The sequence below is a fragment of the Trichoplusia ni genome, unplaced genomic scaffold (assembly GCF_003590095.1).
Source record: "Trichoplusia ni isolate ovarian cell line Hi5 unplaced genomic scaffold, tn1 tig00000744, whole genome shotgun sequence".
Classification (NCBI taxonomy): domain Eukaryota; kingdom Metazoa; phylum Arthropoda; class Insecta; order Lepidoptera; family Noctuidae; genus Trichoplusia; species Trichoplusia ni.
Window position 1 is genome coordinate 1 of NW_020800059.1, and position 27,962 is coordinate 27,962.

Here is a 27,962-nt window from a genome sequence, read left to right on the forward strand (position 1 = left end):
GCAAGCTATATTGACAAGTTGAGTATAATATAAAATACATTTTTGATTACGTAACGTTAAAAAAGTCTATCAAAAGCTGAATCAGTCCATTACTTGCGAATAGTTCTAAAAATAATGATTTGATTAGTAATGAGATAAAACATTGTATTAACACATACATAATATGAGTCAATTAATTCTAAATCCATGTTCAATGAAACTTTTTAGTTATCACTACGCGAAGTGGCCGCGGCACAGACGCGCGACGATCGTGCCAGGCACGACGCACGCCCATTTACCAAATAATAATAAACATAATCGCATTCATCGCTATTACAATACTTTGCATGGGAAATCCCCATTGTACTCATATAAATAAAACGCAACTTTACTGAAAACGCAAGAAAAATGTTATAAATGATGATGAACACGTTGTCAAATGAGTAAAGGTAGTTTGATTCGAACGCTGGCTTCATATTCAATTACTTTAATAGCTAAGATCCTTAACATGCATATACGGCTCCCGTTAAGCTGGGTCAAGCACCGAGTACTAAAACCGGTATAGTTACCATGGTGCGCATTATAAGGAAACTATTCGCCGGAGCATACGACACTGTTTAAAAGGACATTTAATTAACAAAAAGTGTCCAAGATCTAGGGAAGAAACGACAATATGCGCAAATAGGAATTTTACTAAAATCTCCTCCTCTATCATTGATAATCCAGATAACGATAATCATTCGGTTAAAAAAAAAAATAAAGGTGAAAAATCATCAAAACAATCCCACTTTCCGCCCCAATTCCATTAAATTTGCCGACGAATTAATGGAAATTGGATTAAAATGTCACTGTTCGTATTCTCTTAAACAATTTGCCAACCCAATTTTTGGAAATTCATTGACAGTGAGTGATCCGCCCCGTACTGAATATCCATTCCATCATCAGCAATTTTAAGCCCAGTTTAAAATACATGAGATATGTTTCAAGTAAGTAAATGCTTTAACGTTAACATATTGTAATGCTAAGGCAACCTTACTTGCTAGTATATCGCAAACTGGTTATGTACACAGTCTATGCTCATATATCATATATTTTCAATGTCATCATATCAATGTCTCTTACTCTTAACGACTAAACTTAAACCTCTTGGTGTTGGTAATATGTGCCTTTCCAATTTTCATGACATACATGACATGGAACTGAATCTTAATTCAAATTCGTTGTTATACTCTTACATTCAAAATTGTTAAAAATAATGATACTTAAACAGGGCCCCAATTCTGATATTTATAATGGCCAATGAATGATTGAAATTTGGATTAAAATGTAAATTTTCGTATTCTATTAAGCATTTTTTCTACACAATCATTGGAAAATGAGTAAGGGGCGGTTCACTTAGGGTCAATACAATGAACTTTCAATTATTGTATTGGAAAAGAATAGGAAACTTAAGAGAATGGGAATAATTTCAAACTTAAAGAAGAGTACTTAGAATGTCCAATGCATTTGTGGCCTAGCAATAAGTAAAGTGCTCCATCACTTTGATAAGAAGTCATAAAACTCTTTAATAATACACAGAAATAATAAAATAAAATAGATAAATGCTTTATTTCACAATTACGTTACATCGTTTTATTTATAGCTAACACTTAGATTACAATTATAAACGAGAGGACACATAAGCAAAGGTCGATATACGTTATATAAAAATTTACTTACAACTTGTTTAAACAGAACTTTGTTATACCTTTTATGTGTATTGATATTTTCTTTTTTTATAAGGAAGCCGCACTAGTATCTCAAAAATTAGGTTTTACGGAATCCGTGATTAAAATTTGTATACTTAGATGGACAAATCTTTCTTGTCCTTTTTTTCCGTGCACAGAAGTGTAATTTGAAATTTGACACATTCTCTTTCAACACGCTGAAAGCACGTATATATCATTAACTGGAATGAAGTGTTACATAATTTGGTAAAGAGCATTATAAAAATATAGAAGAATCTTGCGTAGGCTGTCAGCTTTTCACCGATAACCTTTGTGGTATTTGTAAGACAAGTATGCATCCACGCCGTGGAGTATTCCTACCACCACACCGATATACTGAAACAAAAACATGAATAGATAAGTACCAAAATTAATATTATTCTTCAAAAAATTACATATAATTTTGAAATATTCTTCTTTCATTTGGGGAAGCATTTGTCCAGCTGTGGACGAATATGGGGTAATGAAGATGATGATGATATCTTTTATCAATTCGTGTATTTTATCTATTGATTACACCTAAGAACTGCAAGAATAAAGTTTGAAACAGTAGTCAAAGCGGTAAGGCTAACTGCAACTAGTTTTGTTAAAAAGGAACTAGCTATATCGATACCGTAACATTTTTCCATACAAATACGTCATTATGATCTGAAAAGGCAAGGACTTACGTAGACAGCGGTCATGGCGGGATACGCGGCGTACATGTTAACAAGCGCGTACCGGGGATACAGGTAGATGTTCACCGCTACACCCATGTATGATGATGCTGATAGGTACAGGAAGCACGCCACAGCATTAAACAGGCATTCCTGTAATAGGTAACGCATCAAATGAAACGACAAATCAATACGAGCCTCCATTGTTTTTTTTATTTAAGTTTCCTTGTATAACGACAATACAGTCGTCAATTCATGTTACTGCTGCAACTGTATGCAACTGCATAGCGTGAATTTTTAGTCGGCTGTGCTTTCGGTTTCATTCTTACCGGATTCAAATGAGCCTTGGTTTCAATTCGGCGACAGTTAATATGAGTTAACGTAAGTAATTTATGATGAATGAGAATATAGGTACTAGACTGCACGGATAACGGAGTTGTTAAAGTCACCTAGTCCAAAACGTGCGCAAGTGTCGCGGGTTCGATCAACGCGTAGGACAAGCGTTTTTCTTTGCGAAAGCCCCCACGACAAAAATATGAAATTGTTTACTGCTAGAGACGGGAAAACAAGAAACTTACAAAGATGGATTGCCGTATGAGTTGTTGGGTGTTTGATGAGAGTACGTAACACGCAATGAGGAGTGCGGTAGTAAGGAGACAGGCGGAGGCGGTCGTGAGGAAACCCGTGGAAGGCGGAGCCCATACTGCTGGCCTCCGACATGCCATACTTCACGAGCAGACTCTGGCCACAGCCCGCCTAACATCTGTTGAAAACATTTGCAATGTATTAATACCAGCCATAAGTGTGCTGCACACTTCTGGACAAAGAAAGATGTTTACAAACCGCGACTTACTGGTTTGGCACCGTCGACGCGTCGTAGTTATAGGAAAAATATCTTGAAGCCAGTTTTATCTAAAGCAACTCATGGAAATCTACAATAACAGATTTCAGAGTATTGTTAGCTCTGTCTAGCTGATTAGATACTAGGTTTCCTTCTTAGGTCCTTTATTTAATTTCTGACTTCTTTCTTCATATGGGTAAATTTTATTTTAAATCACAATAAATATTTCTGATTTATCTTGAAAAACAATAAAAATAAAAAGTTTTTTTGTGGCGGATGGCTCATTAACATTTGCCTCCCTAATTATAACAAGCAGTTGAATGTGCGTCAAAGTATTACACATTCAGAAAAAATGTGGCGAAATAAATTAGCAATGGGATTCATAAAGACAACTTTTCTGTTAAATAAAAGGTAAACACCACATTTTTAACGAAGTTCCTTTATAATTATTTAAGAAAACTTGGGTTGCCTTTGTGAGGGAAAATTCTTTAGCTTTAAAACTAAAATTACTGCATGTATGCTTTTTTGTCTCTGTGAAATAGTCAAATAAACTTATTTACGCTGCATCCATCTTAAAACCAAAGAATTCTCATCTATGAGATATAACTTTAAAAAAATTAAAATATAATCGACTTACAGCTTCAGCTAACTTTATGAGTCCATGATGAGTAGTCAGGTATCCTAGATTGAGACATTCACAGCAACGACAACAACAGCACTTGATGCCCCTAGCACCGCCGCCGCCACTCGGAGCCACTCGCACTATCGTGGGCCCACGGGTCATTTTCACACATGAATGGCTTCGAACTAACAGTTTCAGTCTGTAGACAGGAAACAGGGTGAGTTCAATCCTCTTACACGGTCACTGTTACTCATATTAACATATTTTTAGACGTTCCAGTATTTTCGGCGTTTATGTTTAGGGTCATTCAACTCTGACCTATAATAACCAAGTAGGTTTTATTAATTTCTGTTTGTCCGTGTAGATTTCAAAAATGTATTTTTCTAGACTGGACTAAACAAAAGATATGTCAGAAGCAGAACAAAGTTGGATGAGTTTTGAATGAGTCGCGTGCCCGCGCTCTGCGTGTGCGCCTAATTATAAAAATAGAGCGACGCTCGCGACGGGAGGGTTGATTTCTATTTTGGTCAATTATTTACACTCATTGACCTTATTGTTTTGTTTTTTTGTCACCTTAGTCTATAAATATAGTTGTCTCACGACAGACGTCCTATTCCCACTATTTCTTTTTCGTTACGTATTTGTAATTTTTTATTAATGAACTATAAGTTTTCTTAATTTTTAGATTTACGTATTAATAGACTTTTTTTCATGCGCAATAGATAAGTAAATAATTAATCTATTTAGGGTATTATCCTCTAGTATTCACTAGTTTCCTTTAATTGTAATCCCGAATCTTCCTAATGGAACTGTCTATTTTTTTACTGTCTCTAAATATGCTAAACGTTGAAACCAATTAGACATTAAACGACATGAGGATCACGTAGCACCCGTCATAGTGAGTCAATTAATATGTCGAGTAATCATACAGAGATGTCAGATTGCAACATAAAATTTTTCAGCATAGCAGTAGATATCGTATGGCATCCGAAAACAATAAAGACCTACGCCGAGGTAAATAAACCATTATGTTTTACTAGCTTTTCGCCCACGTCAAGGTCGGTTATATCGCGTTTCCAAGAAAAATGTCCGGCATAAAAACTATCCTATATTCTTTCTCAGGGTTAACTCTATCTCTGTACCAAATTTCATTAAAATCAGTACAGTGGTTTAGACGTGAAAGCGTAACAGACAGACAGACAGAGTTACTTTCGCATTTATAATATTAGTAGGGATTGTACAAACGACCATGACGTTATTGTCTAACTTCATAGGTCTGTCAATAAGTCTAGACTATAGAGTTTAATATACATATATGTGAGTAAAATATCGGAGTTTAGCGGACAGTGTTTGTGTATGTGGCTTGAATGTTTGAGAAATATCCGCGAAACAAATATTCCATTTCTTAGTGTGAGACTCGATTTTTAAAGAAAGTAACTTTCCTGTGAGCCTCAGAATAATTAATTGCCCCAAATAAAAGTGCTTGTAATATCCCAATACTGCAGCTCCACAGGCTCTTTTCACCTCTCAACCTTATCTTATCCACCTTATTTTCTTTCATTCACAATGTACCACAAAGAATAGCTTTGTGCTACGTTGTGAATGAAAGAAGGTAACGCCAAACACAATCCATATATAATAAATTCTAATTGCAAAAAGTTTTACTCCTAATGCTTACCTCATTATTCAATTTCGTCACACCAATTAATCATCCTTATGACGTGCATTAGCTTATTTTTGTACATCAGATCTGATATGAAATAACTAATCATGAAGTCTACATATACCTAAATAGTATTCGATTCATTATTTTATTATATCGGTTATAGCTGATTACTACCACTTGATTAGGTGTCTGCCCTTTCCCTGCCGGACTTCGTAGTGGCCTGCATCGCGTTCCTGCGGTATCTAGTAAGAAAGATACTCATTAATCATTCCTCTCCGGTCTTCCCAGGGTCCCACCCCAGTTCAATGGGACAATCCTCGGTTAAAAAAGGATGCTTTGGCCATTGCCGTACCCTAAGATGATTTCTTGATGAAGAACATTGGCAATTATGATCCTACTAAGCATATTCTTACCTAAAGATATTAAGCAAGGGTCAATTGAAGACTTTATCCCAACTAGCTTTTATAATGAGGAATCCAAATGAAACTCATCAAAGTGGTATACCAAAAGTACAAAACATGTATTTCTCCTTTCATTAACAAGTACAGCTTATTGAACTCAGTAAAATTTATAAAATCGTTAACGTCAATAGGGAACGAACAAATGTATGGAAATGACGTTTCCTTAAGTCACGTGACTGACGTGTTAGCAAACGTTCGAATGTTTAGAGATGAGTCTCCAAACATTTGAAGGTTTGCCACCGCTAACCACTATTGAAATATTGCCTAGAGAGGCGTGAATAAATGTTGTCAGAAATCTTACTGTTCTAAAAGAAATATCAATAAAAATACAATATTCGATCAAAGATCTCTTCAATAACAATATTGAAGAGATCTATGATCTCAGCTCCATTCGCATATAATATATTGTATACAAGGTAAATAATTACATCCTTATTTGTATAGAAACTACATTATAAAAAGCTTAGTTACTTATGTGTAGTTCCTACAATACAATAGTCATAAAAATAATAGTGGCACACAAGATTGTTACATATTGATCAATAGGTAAATATAGTATGGTATAAAAATATAATATCTGTATCGGTTTATTTTGATAGTATTTTTGGGTCCGGAAACTAGTCGGAAAACCCCGATAAATACGCGTGAGTAAACCGTTGCATCATTTAATAATGTATCGGTATATTGAAACTTTTACTTTAAACAATCCATGTTTGTTAATCTTAATGCCTAGCCCTTAATCAATATAAGTACACTGCTGGGTCCCAGCTGTTTTGAAATCTCTACAAGGACTACATAGGAAGCGCTGTATTTCACATTTATTAGTTACCTAAATTATAAATAGCGTAATAATCTATATTAAAAGTATCATTAACCTACATTAATAAAAGGAAGTCCTCATTTGTTTTATGAATTTTGTAAACTTGTAATTGTCAACGATTATAATCCATTTCGCACCAAATAGATCGTTTTAAATGAACTTCAAATATATGTTTTCATAATCTCACCTTACCTCTTGATGATCATTACCTGCGTTTATTGCGCTTTTTATTTGAATTCATAATCATATTATACTTAACATAATCTCAACTCCACATGAGTAGTGAATGTAGAATTAACAGGTGACATGTATAACAAAAAAGGTTTCAGTAGAAAACAACAATGCCACTATTGTAAGGCATTCAAGTAGCCATTAGAAATGCCACAAAGTAGAAATGATATATGCAGCTCTATGCTACACAACGTCTTCCACACCGACATAGAGAATTTGACAAAATCTAATAGTATAAATCTGTTTAGTCCGTCAGACCGATTTCCAAAAAATATTGGATCACTATAAATTAAGGGAGATAAAAAGTGTTTAATTATGGTCGGGGACGATAAAAACCTCACTTGCTAGTAAAACCTTACTTGTAAGTGACGTCACCCGAGATTTTAAATCACTGTAACACCTTAATTTTGTGTTTACGAGATAAAAGAGAAAGCACGTGTCGAAAAAATATTTCTTTGTCAAACACCCTATTATCTTTTAAAAGTAGTGGAAAAACCTCAGTTAGATTCTTTTCTTTTTAACGACGGTCACAGTTATCTTTTACTCACATAAAGTACATGATTAATAATCACACTGCCTCGTGTGGTTTTCTGATGATTGACAGATAATAAGTGCAATGTAGGAAGTTTTTAATATTTAGGTACTATTCAGAATTAACGTTTTATCAACCAAAAATATCAAACATGTGAATTGTTAATTAACGTTTAACAGATAATACACGTCTTGTTTTGAAACTTTCTTGTTTTTCTACGAAACCGAAAATATACATATATTCGGTTTCGTTTTTTTTTATTATAATTTCATACGAAATTGTAAAATTCTTCATAAATAGAATACATATTTATCATACAAAAATACATTCTTACAAATGCAGACTCTCTAAAATACACTTGACAATATCTTTTAACTCCTTCATTTTCATTCACAATAGAAAGTTTCCAAAGAGCTTTTACATCGTTTTCTACAACATTTAAGGCATCGCAAATCAGGACGAAACTGTTTCGAGTATACGTCTAGTTACTAAACCATTCCGAGCTTATAAATAGGTTATTTCCATCTATAACACGATATAATTCTTTCCAAGGCATTCCCTTTACATAAACGTTACAAACTTAATGACTAGAGCAAGCGTCACTTATAAAGAAGAATAAGTATCACTAGCGAGAGATGTGTGTGACAACTTATATGTGAAACAATTGAAATTCAGGAGGCCTACCACCATGTCTTTGACGTTAGAACGTAAAAAAAATAATGAAACTAGACTCTCTCTTCTACAACTGCACTTTCAGAATTGGTGATAGATCTCCGCGACGAAATACTAATCATAGTTCCTCCCAGTTTCTCTTGCATAGTATTGGTCAGTTTGTGGAACAATACACTTAACATATTTATATGCCGCGATAATGACGGTTGGCTAAGAACGTACTCATAAAGTACAGGAATGCTTGCACGAGTCCCATGATCTGAAACAGAAAAAATAATTTAATTAATAACATCACATTAGATCTGAAAGAATTTTTTACATATTATTTAACAATAACCTTCCAAGAGCTAACACACATTTACTCTACGAAAATAACAAACAATTATTTTTTTTTTACTAAGAATGATTTAATTCTGTATTTAGTGTTTGTAATCATCTATATAACTTTCTAATGAATATCTATCACTGTTTATATAAGGCGGGGGTCAATTTTACCGTTCCCGTAAGGAACCCTAAAAGCATGAGTTATCTGTCAAATGTTTTTTTTTTATCAATTAAACTTTTCTCTTTAATCTGGCTAATGGTAGATTGTAAAGATAATGGCAGTGATAATTAATAGATACAAGAAATACATTTTCGTGAGAGGCGGCGCTTAAAATTTAATTAATTTCAGTGTTAGCACTTTATTCTCTTTCATTAGATAAATTGGGTATTCTTTCACAATAAGGAATTTCATAGCTGCTTGTTTTTTTGGGATTACAAAGATCTGAGTACCATGCGCAAAGACAACCGGGCTCTGGAAAAGCACTCGTGGGTCACACAACGGCATATTCTATCCAGGGATCAAACCCGCGGACCTTCCCGCTCATTGTTGTTTATGAGATGCTTTAAACGTATGTAACAACGAGATATAACTTACGGCAGCCGCAAAGTATGGTTCGTAGCCCCTTCTGTAGTAGTTGTTCTTCTGGTGGTTTACTTCTATAAGAAGCGTGAGCCCAGCACACAGGTACAATACGAACGCCACTCCGTGATATATTAACTCCTGAAATAAAATAAAGCTTAGGTAAGACGATTTTAAGGTTAAGCCTCAGAATAAACATACTCTTTCTTGTTAATAATTATTGTCAGATCCCTTTTACCCATAGTCATGGTTGTTCCGATATAATTCAAACTAAATCAGGATCACATACAACGATTTATCTTCCAAAAAGGTGGGTATTCTGAAGGATTTCCACTCCTAACAAAAATGAAAAGGATCCTATCATCATCCCGTGTTTGCAGGTATTTGAGGTATTGTGCAGAAAACATCCGACTAAATGTCCGCAGTACCAGTTAATGTAAACACAGCGGTCATGCACTCGGTGCGCTTACCTCTCGGCATTATATTTACAAACGCCTTTCAAGAAATTAGCAATCCGCTCGTGATTGTATTCAAAACATGATTTATGACTTCTGACTCGAAGCGCAAACTGAACTCATTGCTATGTGCTAGTCGCCTAAGACGTAATTTAGCACTCTTTTAGAATATGGAAGAAAGCCTACGTTTTTAATACATGTAATGTAATAATACTAAAAATAGCGAAATATTCAGAAGTTTCTAAACTTTCTTTTTTTGCGGTCGACTATCGTAATAGAATAGAACATATATTTATTCCATTAGTGACGTAAGATGCTCTAAGTCACCTTCATTTAGATTGACGAATACAAATGCAGGAAGTCTCTTTCCTGGTTTCGAATTTATACAATACAATTATCACATAAATCATGACAAAACCGACAAAATTAGAAATGAGCGTATTCAAATAGATAAAATACTAGTTAACTATGCTGATTGAAACTTACATATATTGTTTTTGATAAAATAGAAGCTGTTGACATGGACAAGAGGCACGCTAATAGTATGCAGAATGTGCCGATGAGGAAGGTGACAGCAATCAGTAGGAAAAACAGTTCGGCCTTGCCATTGATGACCGAGTAGCCGCCGTAGTCCATGTAGTAGCCCACCACGCCGACACAGGCCGCTCCCAGCAACTGAAACATAAAACAGTCACCCGCTACTTAATCTTCAGATACATCAAGCTTATGAAGAGCTCAGGTCTGTGGGTTGCTTTTCGGACTTACTTTTAAATTTATCATTTGATCCAAATCGCAGCTGCTTAAAGTATTATAAACTGAATAAAAAACCATTTTTGTGGCTTTTGCCGAGTTCTCTTTATAGGAATAGATATTTTGGGAGTATAGGTAACCTAGTGTGTAAAATATTAACAATATATAGAATCTAAACTTTCTTCAAAAAATCCAGTGTATAAATATCTTGATTTTTAAGAGGAAGTATAAAATCTTTATATAATATTACTCTACATAAGTAACAAACAACTTTATGTCCACGTGTACTTGCAAGCATATAACTGCTTCATGCGTTTTGCGTCACGCTAATGCTATTTTATGTGTCATTCATCTAACAGTTTTATTTCTTAACGGCTTGACAATAAAGCTTAAGCTGTAAAAATGTTGTCGCCACTATAAAGTCGAGAATGTCTTGATAGGCACTACTTTCTTGGACAAATTTAAAGTGTTGTTGGAGTTACGAATGTATCTATTATTCTTAGTATCAGCCTTAGTAGCATCAATGCTAATTTTCAATGACATGTAGAGCTGGCCTTTGTTTTTCGAAGACCTACCTATTAGTATATAATAAATTAACATTTTGAATGAACAATACAATTGTTATACATTCTTTTTGAGGAAAATTCAGAGCATTTAAAATGTTTCATGCGGGTTTTTATACATTTTGATGAACAATACTGAGAATTTAATAGAGTCGTAAATAAATGATGATGTACCATACGGCTGGAGTATTTATCAGAATAATGTCATGGTTGTACTATTCATAGTAATTGACTAATAACATGAAGAGAAGGAAAATGAAATGAAATTTTCCTTGTAACTTACATTGAACCTAGTTTAGCAGAGATGCAAAGGAAGGATAGAAACTAAAAAATCATTGAAATATCCGCAAGCAGTGAATAATTATTTATACACGTAACTAGCGGAGCGCTGCGGTTTCACCTGCGTACCTACTCTTCACTCCTATCAGGAGAAGTAGCTTGTTGTATTTGTATTTTTAGATAAGAGCTGTTTAAACATGAAAGCAAAGAAACAAAGCCTTTCAGCTTTATAACATTAATATGGATAGTATTGATATACCTCGCGAATTTGATGAACAAACTTTTCATTGAAAATACATAAGTGTAAGTGTTTTGAAGCATTTTCGATGCAAATCATCGGCCGTCTGTTTATTCTCGCTGCTCCAAGAATAACCCGCATGGCTGATATCATGGATACTTCATAAAATATCAGTCCAGAGAAATTCTATTTTTAATATTTAATGAATCGTAATCGGAGTAGATATTATAAAATTTAAATGGTGTATATTGATAAATAATAGACGTTTGCATAGTTCAAGCTTCTATTTTCAATTGCCGCCATTCCAAATCTGGCGCGTCGCTCCTCACTTAACCACAGACAACACAAATATTTATAATCATATGTAACACCTCCACCCTTAATTATTACAGATAAACTTACTTACTAAATTATATTAAACAACATATCAATAATAATCTTAACAATCTTATAATATATTTTCTTACTTCAATCATCATCAAACCCATATCTCTTAACCGGTTTGCGTGTACGATTACTAGTTCGTATATCCCGAGTAATAGGAACCCTAGGACTACCCGTCTCCTGCACCTTGGGCATATTTAAAGGTACACTTGACGTTGACAAGGGTTCACTTGTAACCAAATCACTTCCGTCTGTTTGCGTGCGGGATGTTTCCTCGACCAATGCTTTCGTCAAGCTGGTTCCGTTTGTCCGGTCCGGTTCTGTGTTCGGCGCTCGATTATTGTCCGAAGGAAACACGAGAGAAGAGCGAGAGCTCTTAACAGGCTGAACTGGTTGAAAGTTCCTAAAGTTTGCATCTACTAGCCTAGCTGTCCTATTTATCACTCTTGGTTTTAGTTGGTCAATGTGTCTATGCACCTCAGTGCCGTGGATAGATTTAACATTATAATCTGTACTACCTGTTTTCTCTATAACAGTCCCTGCAGACCACTTGTTTGAGCTACGGTATTCTCTGAACCATACAAGGTCCCCCGGATTAAACTGTCTTGTGACGCCACTCGATGTAGCTTCTACTGTCTCTTGGCGAGCTCTAATAAGTGCCTTCTGGTCTGGTTTCAAACAATCTAACCGCATGCGCAAGTTGCGCCCTAATAACATCTTGGCGGGGCTTTCCCCGGTTGTATAGTGTGGTGTGTTTCTGTACGCCAGCAGAAAACGACACAATGTGGAGTGTACGTCGGATTTCGATTTAATCGCCTTTTTAATGCTCTTTTTACAAATTTTAACAGCGTTTTCCGCTGCCCCATTAGAAGCTGGGTGATAAGGTGCCGAAAATATATGTTCTATACCATTATTATTTAAGAATTGCTGAAATTCTCCACTGAAAAACGGAGGGCCATTATCACTAACCAATTGTTTAGGTAACCCAAATCTCGCCCACATCTCTCGTAATTCTTTTATTACCGCTTGCGATGTGGTGCTCAGCATTCTAATAGCTTCAATCCACTTTGAATGTGCATCGACTACCACTAGATAAGTAAGACCGGCTACCGGTCCTAAGAAGTCTACGTGTATCCTGGTCCACGGTCGATCTGGCCACGGCCAGGCGCGGGGCGCATGCGCAGGTGGTGCGTCCGCCACTTCAGCGCACACGGTGCAGCTGCAACATGCTGTCTCTAGTGCCTCGTCTATTCCCGGCCACCATACGTAACTTCGCGCTAACGATTTAGTTTTGACTATGCCCATGTGACTCTCATGAAGCTCAGCGATCACTTTATTCCTACACGTACTAGGAATTACTAGCCTATGTCCCCACATTACACACCCTAGCTCAATATATAATTCCTTTCTACGGTTAAAATATGGTTTTAATTCTTTCATTTCGACCTCGACCGGCCAGCCATCGTTTATATATCTGGCTACTCTGCTCAATACACTATCCGAAACGGTTTCTTTTTTTAACGTTTGATAATCTAATAACAATGCTTCCGCGGCAAAGTGTAAATACGTTTGTTCAGGTGTGTCTAATTCTTCACTAATAACCCCTTCTTTATGAGTGCTAATTAACCTAGACAAAATATCTGCCGTGTTTTTATCTGATCGAATGTACTCTATATTAAAATCGTAAGCTGATAGTTTAATGGCCCACCGCTGTAAACGACTCGCCGCCGTGTTCGGTATTCCTGCATGGGGCCCAAAAATTGTGACCAGCGGTTTATGATCTGTACGTAGTGTAAACTTTCTGCCATAAAGATACTGATGAAACTTGTCTACCGCGAAAATTATAGCCAAGGCTTCTTTATGTATCTGGCTGTAGTGTAACTCCGCGGCAGTGAGCGCCCGCGATGCGTACGCCACAACCCGCTCGCTGCCGTCAGACGCGCGCTGTGCCAGCACGGCCCCCAGCCCGCGTGCGCTCGCGTCGCATGTTACTATGCTCTCCAGCGATATGTCAAAGTGTGTCAATACTTCAGTACTACATAGAAGTTGTTTAATTTTATTGAACACATATCTATGTGTTTTAGTCCATTGCCAATGTTTACCTTTCTTAAGTAATTCGTAAAGTGGTGTAATATGAGTACTCAAATTCTTAATGAATTTTCCATAGAAATTAACCATACCGAGAAAAGACTTCAACTCTGAGACGTTAGTTGGGTCGGGCATAGATAGGATCGGTTTTATTTTATTTGCATCTACCCGTACGCCATGTTTATCAATTATGAATCCTAAATATTTTACTTGGCCTACCATAAACTCACACTTTTCTTTTTTTATTTTCAACCCATTCCTCTCTAAAATACTAAAAACCTGTTCAACTCTTTCTAAATGAGATTCTAATGACTTATTCTTTATTAAAATATCATCATAGAATATGACTACGTCCTGCACGTTTTTAAAGAGATTCATCATGAACTTTTGAAAAATGCCCGGACTGGAAGAGAGACCATAAACGAGGCGATTGTATTTAAAAAGTCCTCTGTGTGTATTAATTACTGTGTAGTTCCGAGAAGTTTCATCCAAAATTAATTGATTGTAAGCCTGTGACAAATCTAGCTTAGTAAAATAATGATTGCCACTCAAATTACTAAATAAGTCCTCTACCTTCGGGACCGGGTACCTGTCAACCAGTAAAGCCTTGTTAAGTGTCACCTTATAATCCGCGCATAAGCGTATTCCACCGTCTCCCTTCCTCGCTATAACTAGCGGTGTGGCCCAGTCGGACCGTTCAACGGGCTCGATGACGCCGGCGCGCAGCATCGCGTCTAACTCAGCATTGACCCGCGCCAGCAATGCATAAGGCACGGGGCGCGCTCGACAAAATACTGGCTCGGTCCCATCCCGCACGCATAACTTGACTTCTTCACCGGTATATTTGCCCAACGTGCCATCGAATAGGTTGTCATGTCTGGAAATGATATCGTTAAACATTTTATTTTTACATAATTTAATGTGGTTACATCTAGTAAATTTTGGTATCTCAATATTCAATTCCGATAACCATTGTCTACCTAGTAAATTAGTAGTACCCTTATCGATCACATAGAGATCTAGTTTCTTCATATTTTTCATATATTGCACATCAGTCTCTAAATACCCTATTGGTTGAATGACAGAGCCATCATAAAATTTTACTTTCATTTTACATGGTTTCAAAGGTAATTCTTTAAAATGCTCCTTATACGTAGACTTGCTTATACAGGATAACGCAGAGCCTGTATCAATCTCCATCGATAAGGTTTTATTATTAATTAGAAGCTTTATACACACCGGTTTATAGTTGGTTAGTGACATTTGATACATCGGTTCCTCGTTTGTACCCTCAACGTCTTGCTCCGAGCCGGAGTTGTCATCCATCGCTGGCTCGCTCAGCCAGTACGCCGCGTCGGTAACGTCGTTGCTGCGTGCGGTGCGAGCGTTGCTGCGCCCCCCGCGCGCCATGTTGCCGCTCCGCCATACACCCGCTCCGTAGGCGCTCGACCCGATCACGCGTCCTCTACGTGACCTTCCTCGCGCGCCATTATTCCCGCGGTTTGAAATCGTAGATTTTATGCGACGATCAAATTCTTTTTTTCTACAAACTCTTCGTAAATGGCCAGGTTGTCCACAATAACTACATTCGAACTCCTTGTACCTACAGTTATGTGCCCCATGACCGTTGACCCCGCAGGCTGAACATTTATTGAGTTCCAACTTGTGTATTCTCTCGCTTAGTTCCCGGCTGGTAGTTTGTTCCTGCGTTCCCTCTACGGCCCCGGCGTCCCGCTCAGCTGCCTCCAGAGTATTGGCTAATACTAGCGCTTTTTGATAATCTATGTTATCTTCCGCGAATAACCTCTGACGTATATATTCGCTACGTAACCCGCACACAAACTGATCCCTCAAATTTTCTTCTAAATTGATCTTGAATTCACAATAACGTGACATCTTTTTCAAATCTGCCACGTAATCAGCTATCGTTTCTCCCGCTGATTGGCGTCTTTGTCGGAACCTATACCTCTCCGCGAGAATTGATGGTTTCGGCTGTAGATGTGCTTGCAGTAATTCCACCGCTTCTTTATATTTCAGGGTTGATGGTTTTCTCGGGCTCGCCAAAGTAGACAGTAACTCATAAGCCGGTTCGCCGATAAGAGCTATTAATGTTGGTAACTTCAAATCTTCCGCTATTTTGTTAGCAACAAAATACATTTCGAGACGATCGACGTACGCCGACCAATTCCCATTTTTTATGTCAAAATCTCGAACTTTCCCAACAGACATTTTTAATCACCCCCAAAGCACTATACCACAATAATTTAAGACTTTATTCTGCACCGAATATCGTTCCGTTATCCTCGTCGCCACTGATAAATAATAGACGTTTGCATAGTTCAAGCTTCTATTTTCAATTGCCGCCATTCCAAATCTGGCGCGTCGCTCCTCACTTAACCACAGACAACACAAATATTTATAATCATATGTAACATATATTAAAAAAAGTTCTTTAATGAAACCACGAAAACAGAAGGAAACTAAACACAGTATTGGCTTAAAGTTGAATAAGGTCAAACCTATTTATTTGAGTTACATCTAAACCACTTGCGTCTAATGAACTAATGTGTGCGTTACAATAAAAGTGATTATACTAACCGATGTAACAAGACTTAATTGTAAGTGAGCCAGAGCTGACTCACAGTTCAAAGACGTCTTGCTAAATTCATATACCAACACCACGTTATGTATTTGCATAGTCTCACCGACAATTCAATAAACCGACATGACGTCACTAATGATATCATACTTTTTTTCAAAGAAATTCGCTTCGTTTATGTTTAATCCAAGGACCATCTGATACGCTTGCATGTTGCTCAACCACGATATTTACGTAGCTAAAAGTAGGTTACTATGGATCGAAATATCTGGAGTATTCATGTAAACAGGAATTACGGACATTTTGAATCTTAATTTTTTTGTTCGGTTTTCATGAATGACTGTTGCCTATTGATAAAAACAGTCAGGGACATTATTAAATAGGACAGGGAGTGAAGCAACTAAAAACTATTATGTTTGCAAACGTTCTATGGAATCACAAGGTCCTATTTGGATTTTATAATCTCACAAATATTACCTCTGAAACCTCGACGAACTGGTTTTGTCAGTGGACGATTATGCACGTGGGATTTCGACCACCCACGATATGGTGTAAGTTCAAAAAATTTTAAATAGGTTTTATTTGATTTTTCTATAAAAATGTTGTTGAAGACATCCGTGCCTGTCCTACTTTATTGTGCCCAATAGAATTCACAATTGTAATTTTCATAATGTGGCTAAATTGGGAGTCAAATTGATTTTTAAAATCTGTGAAGAAATCTACTCAAAAGAGAATGAACGAATTGTTCTTACCAGCTGAGCGAGTTTGAGGAAGCCTGGCATTGTGCAGAGGTAGCCGGTATTGTCATACATGGTGGAGCGCGTGGTGGCCACCGTGGTGCGAGTGATTGTCACCGAGTGAGACATGGTGGATCACTGAAAACAGAAAACATAAAGTCTAATATAATATTGCAACTGTATGCGTTGATACTTAGTCAAGCAGCTAAGCACGAAGACCTTTGGGCAGAAATTCAAATCTCCTTTTTTTTCATGATTCTCGTCGAATTTCATTTGTTCGAATCTCAAGGACAAAGACAAGAAAATAAGCTTAAGCGCTATTAAACTTTATTACTTCCTTGGCACAAAATCAACTTTTCGCATTTTCACCGCTTGCCATTTGAAACACATTTGCAATGTCGATTGTATTTACCTGCATAGGAATTCTACAACGATGACTCTTTTTCATTGTTGTATCGACTCTGTTATTTTAATATTATTCATTTAAGAAAATCAAGTACGCAAAATATTTGTTGTAACTGGGAAAGACTAATTGGTCTTCGAGATACGGGATATGTCAGAAATTTATTTCTATGCACAAAATCGATATCTAAATGTGCCCGGGATTTACCGAAACATGATAAGAGATAGGTACATATGCATCAACTTTATTTCAAAGGAATACGGTTGGTTTTCGACCAGCTATTTTGTATGTGAGGTCGAACCCGCATGAGAGGCATTGTCGTGAAACTTATGTCATCTCCAAAAAAGGGTTGGTTAGGTCAACTTGTTGGCGGGCCGCGAGTCCATGACGCTGTGATGTTTGTGGGCCGAGGTCGCCTGCTCTGAACGCACCGAACATTGAGTAGCTCTTGTATCAAAAAGTTTATTTCTAGACACAAACATTGGGATACGACTGAAACTAAGGTGAACCGAACGCAGGTAATATGGAAGTTGGGCAATAAAGTTGACGTGATTACCAGAAATAAATATGATGATATACGAAAAATAGATAACATAGATGGTGCATAAATGGTGCATAACTCTACTTGAAATATCACGAATGAATCACATTTTCCAAGAAAGCCTTGTAGTAAAAGTAATTACATTGTTACTTATTCATATATGTACATGATATAAGTATAGTGCATTCCTATTTATCAGTCAATAGCGTAATATATAATAATAAAAATATGCACTAAAATCGCGCAAATAACCTTTCTCAATATTTTTTTTATAATTTTTATCATGTTTAAAAATTCAGTAAGCAATTATTACATGTTTATATTGTTTGCTCATCGCATATTTCAGCTTGAGTTTATAGCAAGTAATTTGCATATTTTATTGTCAAACATTAATAAAGTAAACAAATGACAAGCATTGCTCTTGTCCAGCAATGCTAAACAAGAGCAATTAATTAATCCCTGCGTAATATTTCCCTCCACGGTATACTAGAAGCAATTAAATAAGTAATTTACTTACAATGTTTATATTCTCCGGTAAGTAAATGTATAGCGGTCGTGTAAGGCGCACGTTAACACGAGTGAGCTCCGCAGTAACGACTGTGGGCGCCAGACGGCCGAGCTGACTCACCTTCGCGGATCGACGCCGCGCATACAAACACCCATCACCAGACTCCAGCCATGCGCATGAAGGATTGCTGTAAACATCCTTGCGAACCCTATGACTCAGAGGGCTACCACCACCTCTGAAATTGATATTTTGCTGTTGTGGAAGAGAGATGCCGCTCTACACTTTGAAGTAGAGTGTCATGCTTCCTCAACCGCATAATATCAAATAGTGGCTTGAGAGGTGGCGGCAGCCCCACAGACATACCGAGACATGCACCATGCCCGAAAACAAAGGAGATCTAAACGAGAATATCGAACCAGCGACCCGGCTGGTCTGCGTGCATGACGCATGCGTATTTGTAGTTGATTGTCAAGGACACGAAGGTTACTCAAAACCTAAAATATAAACGCAGCTAGCAATTGTTATTCTCGAAAACATGTGAGCATCTCATACTCAATGGACGGTTGTAATTTTTGTTATAGATCCAAATAAGACGTTAAACTTGTTTTTTTTTTTATCAAGACTTTTCTTATTTGCTTCAATAAACCTAAATTGCCTATTTTCAGAGTAATACATATACATATAGTGTTTTCGTTTTACAAGTAAAATTTTCAGAAAATTCCCAAATACTGTTTAGAAAAAAAGATTTTAATAAGATCACTTGCTTCCACTTCTTCATGGAAAAATAGAGACGACTTGTCCCCAAACTTTTGCCAAAGTCTTCCTTATTTCTCTGGGGATATTTCTTTAAAATTAATGTCGTTGGTTTCTCAAAAAACCTATGGTTACTGCCTACTGGTAAAGTAGAAGCCAACCGCAAAAGAGTTCATACGAAATCCGATCTATGTTGAACTCCGAGCCCTTGATGCGCTCTAAGATGCAACGATGATTTCGCAAAAAGTTGCCACAGATTCGGGACTTTCAACTGACATTGAGGATATTGATGCAAAGAAAAGAACTTCAGCCACGGAAATAGACATTCATCGACTTTCTGTTGTATGTGACCAGAATTCAACACTTCCTATTGTTCCTGCACCCTATTGCTGAAATCCTATTGCTGCGGATCCGGTCAACTCCGCTGGCGTCTGGTCGTCAGGTCTGACAGTCTCCAGGCTGTATCTCAAGTAAAGTGGTAACTGGTCAGTTAAAATGTTAACATATGATTGAGGTATATTTGCTGTTGCTGTACAACAAACACTAAACAGCAACACCGTGCGGACGTACATTTGGTGGATGACCAACTTTTATAGAACTACTTGTTTACCATTTTTCAATGAATGCCACTAATCCAATTCGCATTATCTACCAGCATATCGCCACGGTATTCCTTTGGTAGATTTGTAAATAATAAAAACCTTTCTATGTTAAAATATATTTATTAACTTTTTACAAATTAGTTCAATAAAATTAACTATTGTTTAAAAACTTCACAAAACTTCTGACATTCAACACAACTTAAATATTTCAGTTCTTAACAAAAACATCAAAATGTAACTATAAGAAGTATTATATTAAAATACAAGTGTAAATATTTGTACCTAAGTAGGTATAAGGTGTAGAAAAAGTGCTCAATCCCGTATAATATAGAGAATACCTTAATGTACTATAAAATACTTTCTCCTTAACCAACCTGAGATTTACAAACCTTCCTGACGCGCATCACTTTCATGGTTAAGTTAATACAAATTAAAGTGGGTATATTCTCGTTTGGGCACATAGTAGCCAAACGATTCAACGAAATTTGACATTTTTACAAGTACTAACGGTTATCGAATCACAAAAATGTATTAAATTGACAGGAATGTCATTTTCATACATTTTAGGCGTTCGACAATCGCGCTTGTAAGTAATGACATTCGGCTACGGAGGTATACATTTTATACAATTCATAATAAAATAAAGGACTTATAAAAACGTATCTATAAAGGTTAATATTTAAACATTCTTTCTGAAACTGTTTTCCAAAAATATCCTTTTCTGATACAAATATATTTTTTCATCATAAATAATTCTTGTCAGGTGTTGCATTACAATCATATGTTTAAGACTTTATTCGTTTACTTCGTTCATTGATATTTTGTCTTTTTAATAATTATATGTTATTGTATCTTTTCATAATAGGTATACAATTTCCTATAATTTTCAATACATAAGGTCGGTGAAACGAGAAGAAAAAGATACATTCATAAAAACCCTATAACACATTTTATAATTGTGCATATTCATATAAAAACTCTTTTGGTTTACCTCAAAATGTTATGTAATCTTTATAACTACGTCATCCTAATTAAGAATGTTTTTTTTAATAAATTATTAGTTTATTCAAAAGTCGTACATTAAATTCGTTGACATCGGGAGAATAGAAAACATTTTAGTTTATATCTTCAGTGTTCAATACATAACTTAAATTTATTACAAAGAGCTTACTGTTTGTTCATAGAATTCAACATCACTTTAATTGTGGCTAAACATATTACTGATTGTTTAACATACCTACCCAACTATTTAACTTAAATTAACTCAATCTATGGCCTTTAATTTAAGTGTAAGTCTATTATTAATACAAATTCATACTGTTTGTTATGACTTTAAAGACATTTTGTATATTTATGACAAAGACGCTAACCTCTTGCTCCCTTACCAAGTTACTTTTAATAAAACGGCTTTCATAAACTTAGGGAATAGAATTTTTTTATTTGTTTTGGGGCTGGTCTAAAAGGCAAAAACGATTTGATCCACGAAATAACTCATCATTTTATAAAATTAAATCAAGCAATTCAATTGGATCTGATCAATTGGATTTGTTCATGTATAAGTACAAAATAACTTTATCATCTCTTTATATAACGTGGCAGTCAAAGATACATTCATTGCATTCGACTTTTTTTAATTTAACAAACATAGATATATTGTTTAATTTTATAAATCGTTGGACACTAAACTGAAGGTATGCACGAAGTTGTAAAACTTCACTTGCTCTACAAAATAATATATGTAAGTAGATAATCAATACATAAGTGCTAACATTCAAGAACGTGAAGAATAGTTAGATTTTGGCGTTCAGAATCGAAAGCGAAATGAATGTGAGCGTAATAATTATTATAGGTTTTCATTGAGGTTTATATGCTAGTGGCCGTCGGCGCATGCGCGTGACACTCACGCCGCCTGCGACGTGGACATCGTGCTGCCTCGGTGCTCCTTGAACAGCAAGAACGCACTGGCCGCGTACGCCGCTGTGTTGAAGATACCGAACACCTGTACAACAAAATACAGTATTACATTACGTAAACCTCACAGAGTTCATAAATATACACTCAAAATATCTCGTTACAAATGCAGCTCATAACACACTACTTAAGTGTACATAATTTATTTAAATACTTAATGATCGCAAAGATACGAGTAAATATAATAGTTAATGATAAAAGATAATTTAAAAATAATTTACATTGCAAGAGCCACGATAAAAATCATAAAACATGTCAAAACAGACGCCCGTCCATTAGAATGAACGTTTTAAAACCACTGACGAAAGTTGGTGTAAGTCAATATGCAAATTAAAGAGAAAGTTAAGTTTTGTTTTGTCGCTGTGCGAAGTACAAAATAAACAGCTGTCTTCATTAGTCTTAAGTTGACTCTATATTACACACACTTAAAACAATTCACAGCAGTAAACATTTATACGCGTACGCGATCTCGACTAATATGTATTATTATTTTGTGGGTACTTACAGCAGCTGCAACGTTCGCCCCATACATTGGGACGGAGTAGTAACCGGCCGTCGCCGCGAACATCACTATGAACGCTATCAGGTACATAAATGTCTCCAACCCACGCTGATAAGTTCCTGAAAATTTAACACATTGCTGGGATTAGTACTGGTTCACTGTCTTGAAGGCGTAGAGCCTTATTTATGTTACCAACTACTAAGGAAGTTATTAATTTTATGGTATCGTTTAATGATTTATTTGCAATTAATATTAAGAGCAGTCTTGCTCTTAATTAATGTTGGAAAACTTGACTCTGCATCGAAGCAGGGCTACTGATCATTTAGTTGTTACGGTAAGCATAAATTATATTTGGCTACTGGGAAAATTACAATTGACACGAAGATATTTAATATTGTATTAAATATGGTACTTACGGATAATACCCAATTAATGGGTAATTTAAGGGCTTCCCTTGATACTGAGCAGGTACACGAAACTCCACATGAGTGTTGTGATGAAACTGGTGACTGCGACGAACACGAACCACGTGGAGTACCATGGTGACGCCAGAGCCATGCACAGGATGCCCAGCACCTGGAACACAACAGTTTATCTCATTATATCATTCATTATTGCATCATTATTGCGCCGTTTCTTCTCTCACAGCAAAAGCACTGCTGCAACTGGGTGCTATCCAATGTAATCTGACCTTCAAAAAGTGCTTCTTAGTAATCTAATTTGAATAAATGTTTTTTGATTTTTGATGGTTCAACATGTAGCGGTAGTTTGCATCGCGTTTCCCGTGGTCTTAGGTACAAGGAAGGCACTCCGAGGCTCCGAGAGGAGCCGATATACAAATGGGAATTCCCCAGAGCGGAGAAAGTCCATGAGGATTAGCCCGGTTAAAAAAGTACAGATTCAATCATTAAATTTATGATTTAATGCCTAGAATCTATATACCCTATGTTCGATTAGATTCTCTGGGTATAAAATCTCTATCACGCAAGGAGTCGTTCATTGAATACATTTTATTTGGCCTAGTCAAAACCAATTGAGATGACTGTCAAACATGTTAAGTACGATGGTTGCCAAACATTTCAATTACAATTTAAAAACATCCAGAGCGATGAGATAAGAGCTTAAACAGTACGCGTTACGGAATATTGCATTGTTATGCTCATTAGGTTAGAAAAAACTAACTTTTATTCTATTATATATGCAAGTACGTTTGTTACATTTCACTTTCTAACAGTTGAACCGATTTCGATAAGTTTTTTAAGGAGGTAGCTGACCTCCGTTCAGTATGCATTGTTTTAGACTCCGTTAAAGAAAAGTAAAGTTTTGCAGCTATACCGAGATTCAGGAGAGCGAAATCGCGAGCAAAACCTAAAAGCATAAGCATAATATTGCTCATGCCGAATGAACGAATAGTTGATAAAATACATTTTTTGTTAAAACGGTATATAAATCAATTGCATTATATGAATACACATTGTTTATTAGTTAAAAATTAAAAGCCAATGATATTTGGAATTGTTTGAAGGTAAACAATTCAAAGCAGGTTTCACAGCAATAAACAAGAACACAACTTTGCTAACTGAATTATAAACGTTATTATAACAATCGTCTAGACTTCTAGACGATCTATTGGGTTATGAAGTAAAATTATTTATGACAGACATCAGCGGGCTTACAAATATAAATAGCGATTTCTATTGACCCCAATTTCACTAACAGCTATCATTTCAAACAGTTATTATTTAATGGAAAACGTTAACACTAATATTTACGTTAACATTTCACATTAATAATTATTTAGTTATGTTAATTAACTTGACTTACTAGTGGTTATCGGTACTGGTGGGTTTAATTAATACTCCCAAAAGTCCTGGCTGACTCATTCGCTATTGTCATCAGGCACTTTTGTTTTTTTTTTGTTATCATATCTGAAGCGCTTAACGATATCGTCAAATTTTACCTAAAGGGTAAGATAAAATTGAATCATGAAATCATGACTCATTTTGGAATAAAAGGTACAAGAACTCTGATCGAATATTGAACAAGAATTTTAAGCCCTAACGCAGGTAGGCAATAGCTCAAAGAGGTGAAATCGTTAACGATCTACACAAATATCTAATTAAACAGGTTTATCTTTCTTAAGATAGTTGGGTGACAATCGTGTTTGTATCCTTAATTTTGTGCTGTTTCTTTAATTATTCAATTTAAATTCGCAGAGCTAGTCTAACTGGTCTAATAGTTTCCTTGAAGTTATTTTCGCTGTCTGTGAGCTTGCCCTGAGTCTGGGTGTCTTTGTGCAATCGACTTGAGTGTTTGTGAAAACTCGGCGACACAAGGATAAAATTTCATAGAGTGAAAGTCGTTCTCTGAATAAAAATATGACAGTTTTTACTTCCTCTTAACAAAGAACTGACGAAGATTCACGTAGTACAAGCATGTGTGACATTTGTAAATGTAGTGTTATTAGTCCGCTTATCGTGCTTCGGCCTTTGTATAACAATAGAACAATATACAAGAAATATTGACGTATACTCGGCTCCGTTTTACTCAGCCTATTTTGTTATAGTCTGTGGAAATTCTCTAAGGACGTTCTAGGAACGTGTGTGTCACAAATGATTAGAAACGAGTTCCAAATTTGAACCAACAATTTGGAACTTCCAAAAAATGACGACTGGATTAAGATAAATAAGATAGTTATTAAGTTAAGGCACACCAATAGTATTGTGTATTACATTATGTTAGTCTAACAGTCGTATTCAGAAACCACTCTATTTAGTTACTTAACATCTATTCGACTTTTCACAAACTCTTTTAAAGTGACAAAGACGGCATGGCAGTTCTGCTTCTCCTTTTTAAATAGTTGATGTGCCACCTGGTGACAGAGTTTAAGACCGTAGAACTTGGAAGCGGCACATAGATAGACTATGTGGGAGACAAGTTTAAAGTAATAGATGTTTACAAATTCAGTGTTTATTCTGTCAACGGCCAGCGTGTCGATACTCAACTTTAAAATAATGTTTTTCTTATACATTATTACATAATATAGCGCGTTGGTCATATTCTTATCGCTCTATACTAAAATTAACATATGCTGCCTAAATTGGTACACTTTAATAACAAATAAGTACATAGAATTAATTAATTATTCCTTTATCAATTTTTGTCAAAAATGTTTCGGTGTTGCAAATAAACTGAGAAACAATTTTCAAATGTGTAAAGGTTTAGGTTACATTGTAAATAAATCGTAGATAATGCTAAATAAGTACAACATCACTTAAAGTACAAATACAAAGTAATATAAGGACTAATTACGGACACATTATACTTTGGTAGACGTCTGAGCCTACAAACTCTTTAAAATTATGTTTACAGATGAGGATCGAGACAGCGCTACGTGGCGTAGAGCGGCATCTCTTTTCTACCATTGCAATAATATTACTTTAAAAGGTGGAGCCCTCTGTTGGTTGTAAAGTTTATTGTTGTTGTGCCTAGTGTACACGATTGACTCGCATTGTGACTCCGCCTTGCTCAGCCATGACTAATACACCCGTTACACCCGAAGATGTACCTACATAACTATGGTTAGATAATGTAGATAACGTCATCTTTATCAGATAAACGATAACATTGAATATTACCTATCAAACTTTTGTAAAGTACCCAAGCACCGTAACGTTTATATGATATTCCTTCTCGTGAATGTTATTTGTTGTTTTTCCTAGTTTTAGATCTTAAAAATCTTTAGATTAGATTCAATTAGGTGCGAAAGTGAGCTATTTTACATGCACGCCAATGTCGTAAATGAGTATGATACTGGTAAATTATTAGGGTGGATTCTCGGAAAAACTTCCAATCATTTTAATACATCGACAAGCTTTTGACTACTGTAACCCTGCCGAAGCGGCATAGCAACAGCAACCCATCATGGGGCTTCGTTTGATTGACAAGTTTAATTTGTTTCTATAAAAGAAAACGCAGCGTTACGTTCACGACAAACGCATCTAATGGTGTTGCATTAAAGCACTAACATGTAATTCAGTAGCGCCATAAAGTATAATTTAGATTAGCTCCTAACCAGCGGCAACATAATGGATGGAGTAGCGGTAACGTCCCGGTACCACTAGGACAACGGTGTCAGGTAAATGTAAACCATTAGCGTCCATCGGAGAGCACGCGGCGCGCGCGCAGCTCCGGCATCGCCAGCGCGCGCCACACGACGGCCTCAACGCACCAAACCGGTTTGATATCGCTCGCGAACACGAACCCACCGTCGCAACGCTCGCTAACAGGTGTTGTTTGTAGAAATTCCATCCGATAACCAAACACATCTGACGACCTGCGAAATACTACGGAAGTCCCGACTTAACTTGCCAACAGAGTGTATCGCATGTTCAATCAGGCCCTGTCCAAGTAAAAGATACCATCCGCCTCGAAAATATATGCACACGTATGACCTTAACTTGTAGGACCTGCGAAAATGTGTGTCAAATGAGGCACGTGCACAGTTGCATATAATATGGAGAAAGTGCGTCGCCGGGCGCCTCCGCGAGCAGGCGTCGTGTGTACGCTTGTGACGCGACCGCCATACCGAGGTACTCAATGGGTTCATAGACCATCATCGCTTTTACACGTTGCAGTCTCGCTCCAAATAACAAAACGTGGCCGGATTTCCGATACCACTGTATTCGGTATCTACATCTATTGACGAAAGTGCTACAAATGACGGGACACACCCGTGCAACTTAATGCGACACAACGAATACTTAAACGCATTCCTTCGCAGGACCTATATGGAAACTACAAACGTACATACCTTTATAAATGTGTTGTAAAAGGCCAGACCCTTTAATTATTTTTAAAAGAATCCAGTTTTGCCAAACTTTTTTTGCTAACGCAAAGATTCTCCATGCATATTTCTAAAGTTGCTTTTGTCAAAAAAGCCAAGTCACGAAAACCATAATTTATATTATAACCACACAAGCAAGAAAAAGAACATTGGATAGAAAAGTCTTCACAAAAATACCGACAAAAAAGAACCGGTTTGACAATATAAACAAGTTAGCTCAGCTTACTTTCTCTCTTATTTTCGATATTTCCAACAAAATTTCTATGCATCAGGTTCTTCATCTATATGGACTAACACAAGGCTGCCAGTAAGTATCTACCAGTCGATCTGCGTGTATTTATGCTGTTAGACTCCCATGAGTAGATTCAATGCGCAATTGTCCTTGAAGTATAACTACATACCTATTCGCAATGGAATTAAGTGCTTGTATCGATCCACACCCGTTTTTAATCGAACTGATATTGACATCTAACACTAAACAATTCGCCTAACATTCCTGAATGCCGTTGCATGACCATTTAACAGAAACGTAGATTGTAAATCATATCAAGGAAAATGGATACAAAGCGATAGGCAATAAAATGAGTGATTAA

The 27,962-nt window shown here is 36.4% G+C and overlaps 2 protein-coding genes and 1 pseudogene across 5 annotated transcripts; all 3 read right to left on the bottom strand.

Annotated features, from left to right (window-relative positions):
• Positions 1-1,560: 1,560 nt before the first annotated feature.
• Positions 1,561-6,598, bottom strand: LOC113507149 (annotated as a pseudogene).
• Positions 6,599-7,931: 1,333 nt separating this feature from the next.
• Positions 7,932-18,936, bottom strand: LOC113507150 (uncharacterized protein K02A2.6-like). 4 transcript variants are annotated; one of them, XM_026890013.1, is made up of 5 exons: positions 18,705-18,936; positions 17,259-17,381; positions 10,092-10,280; positions 9,166-9,291; positions 7,932-8,505 (listed from the first exon to the last, which is right to left on the bottom strand). In XM_026890013.1, exons 2-5 carry the CDS (start codon positions 17,370-17,372, stop codon positions 8,431-8,433), a joined length of 504 nt encoding a protein of 167 aa, XP_026745814.1. In that variant the 5' UTR covers positions 17,373-17,381; positions 18,705-18,936; the 3' UTR covers positions 7,932-8,430. The 4 variants fall into 4 exon arrangements, with proteins under 4 accessions (XP_026745814.1, XP_026745812.1, XP_026745811.1 ...); XM_026890011.1 differs by lacking the exons at positions 17,259-17,381; positions 18,705-18,936 and adding an exon at positions 15,147-16,296; XM_026890010.1 differs by lacking the exons at positions 7,932-8,505; positions 9,166-9,291; positions 10,092-10,280; positions 17,259-17,381; positions 18,705-18,936 and adding exons at positions 11,830-14,784; positions 15,147-15,239.
• A 1,214-nt stretch (positions 18,937-20,150) lies between these two features.
• On the bottom strand, positions 20,151-23,119 carry LOC113507151. The gene is made up of 3 exons (XM_026890014.1): positions 22,940-23,119; positions 22,527-22,642; positions 20,151-22,049 (listed from the first exon to the last, which is right to left on the bottom strand). Exons 1-3 carry the CDS (start codon positions 23,062-23,064, stop codon positions 21,904-21,906), a joined length of 387 nt encoding a protein of 128 aa, XP_026745815.1. The 5' UTR covers positions 23,065-23,119; the 3' UTR covers positions 20,151-21,903.
• Between the last annotated feature and the right edge of the window lie 4,843 nt (positions 23,120-27,962).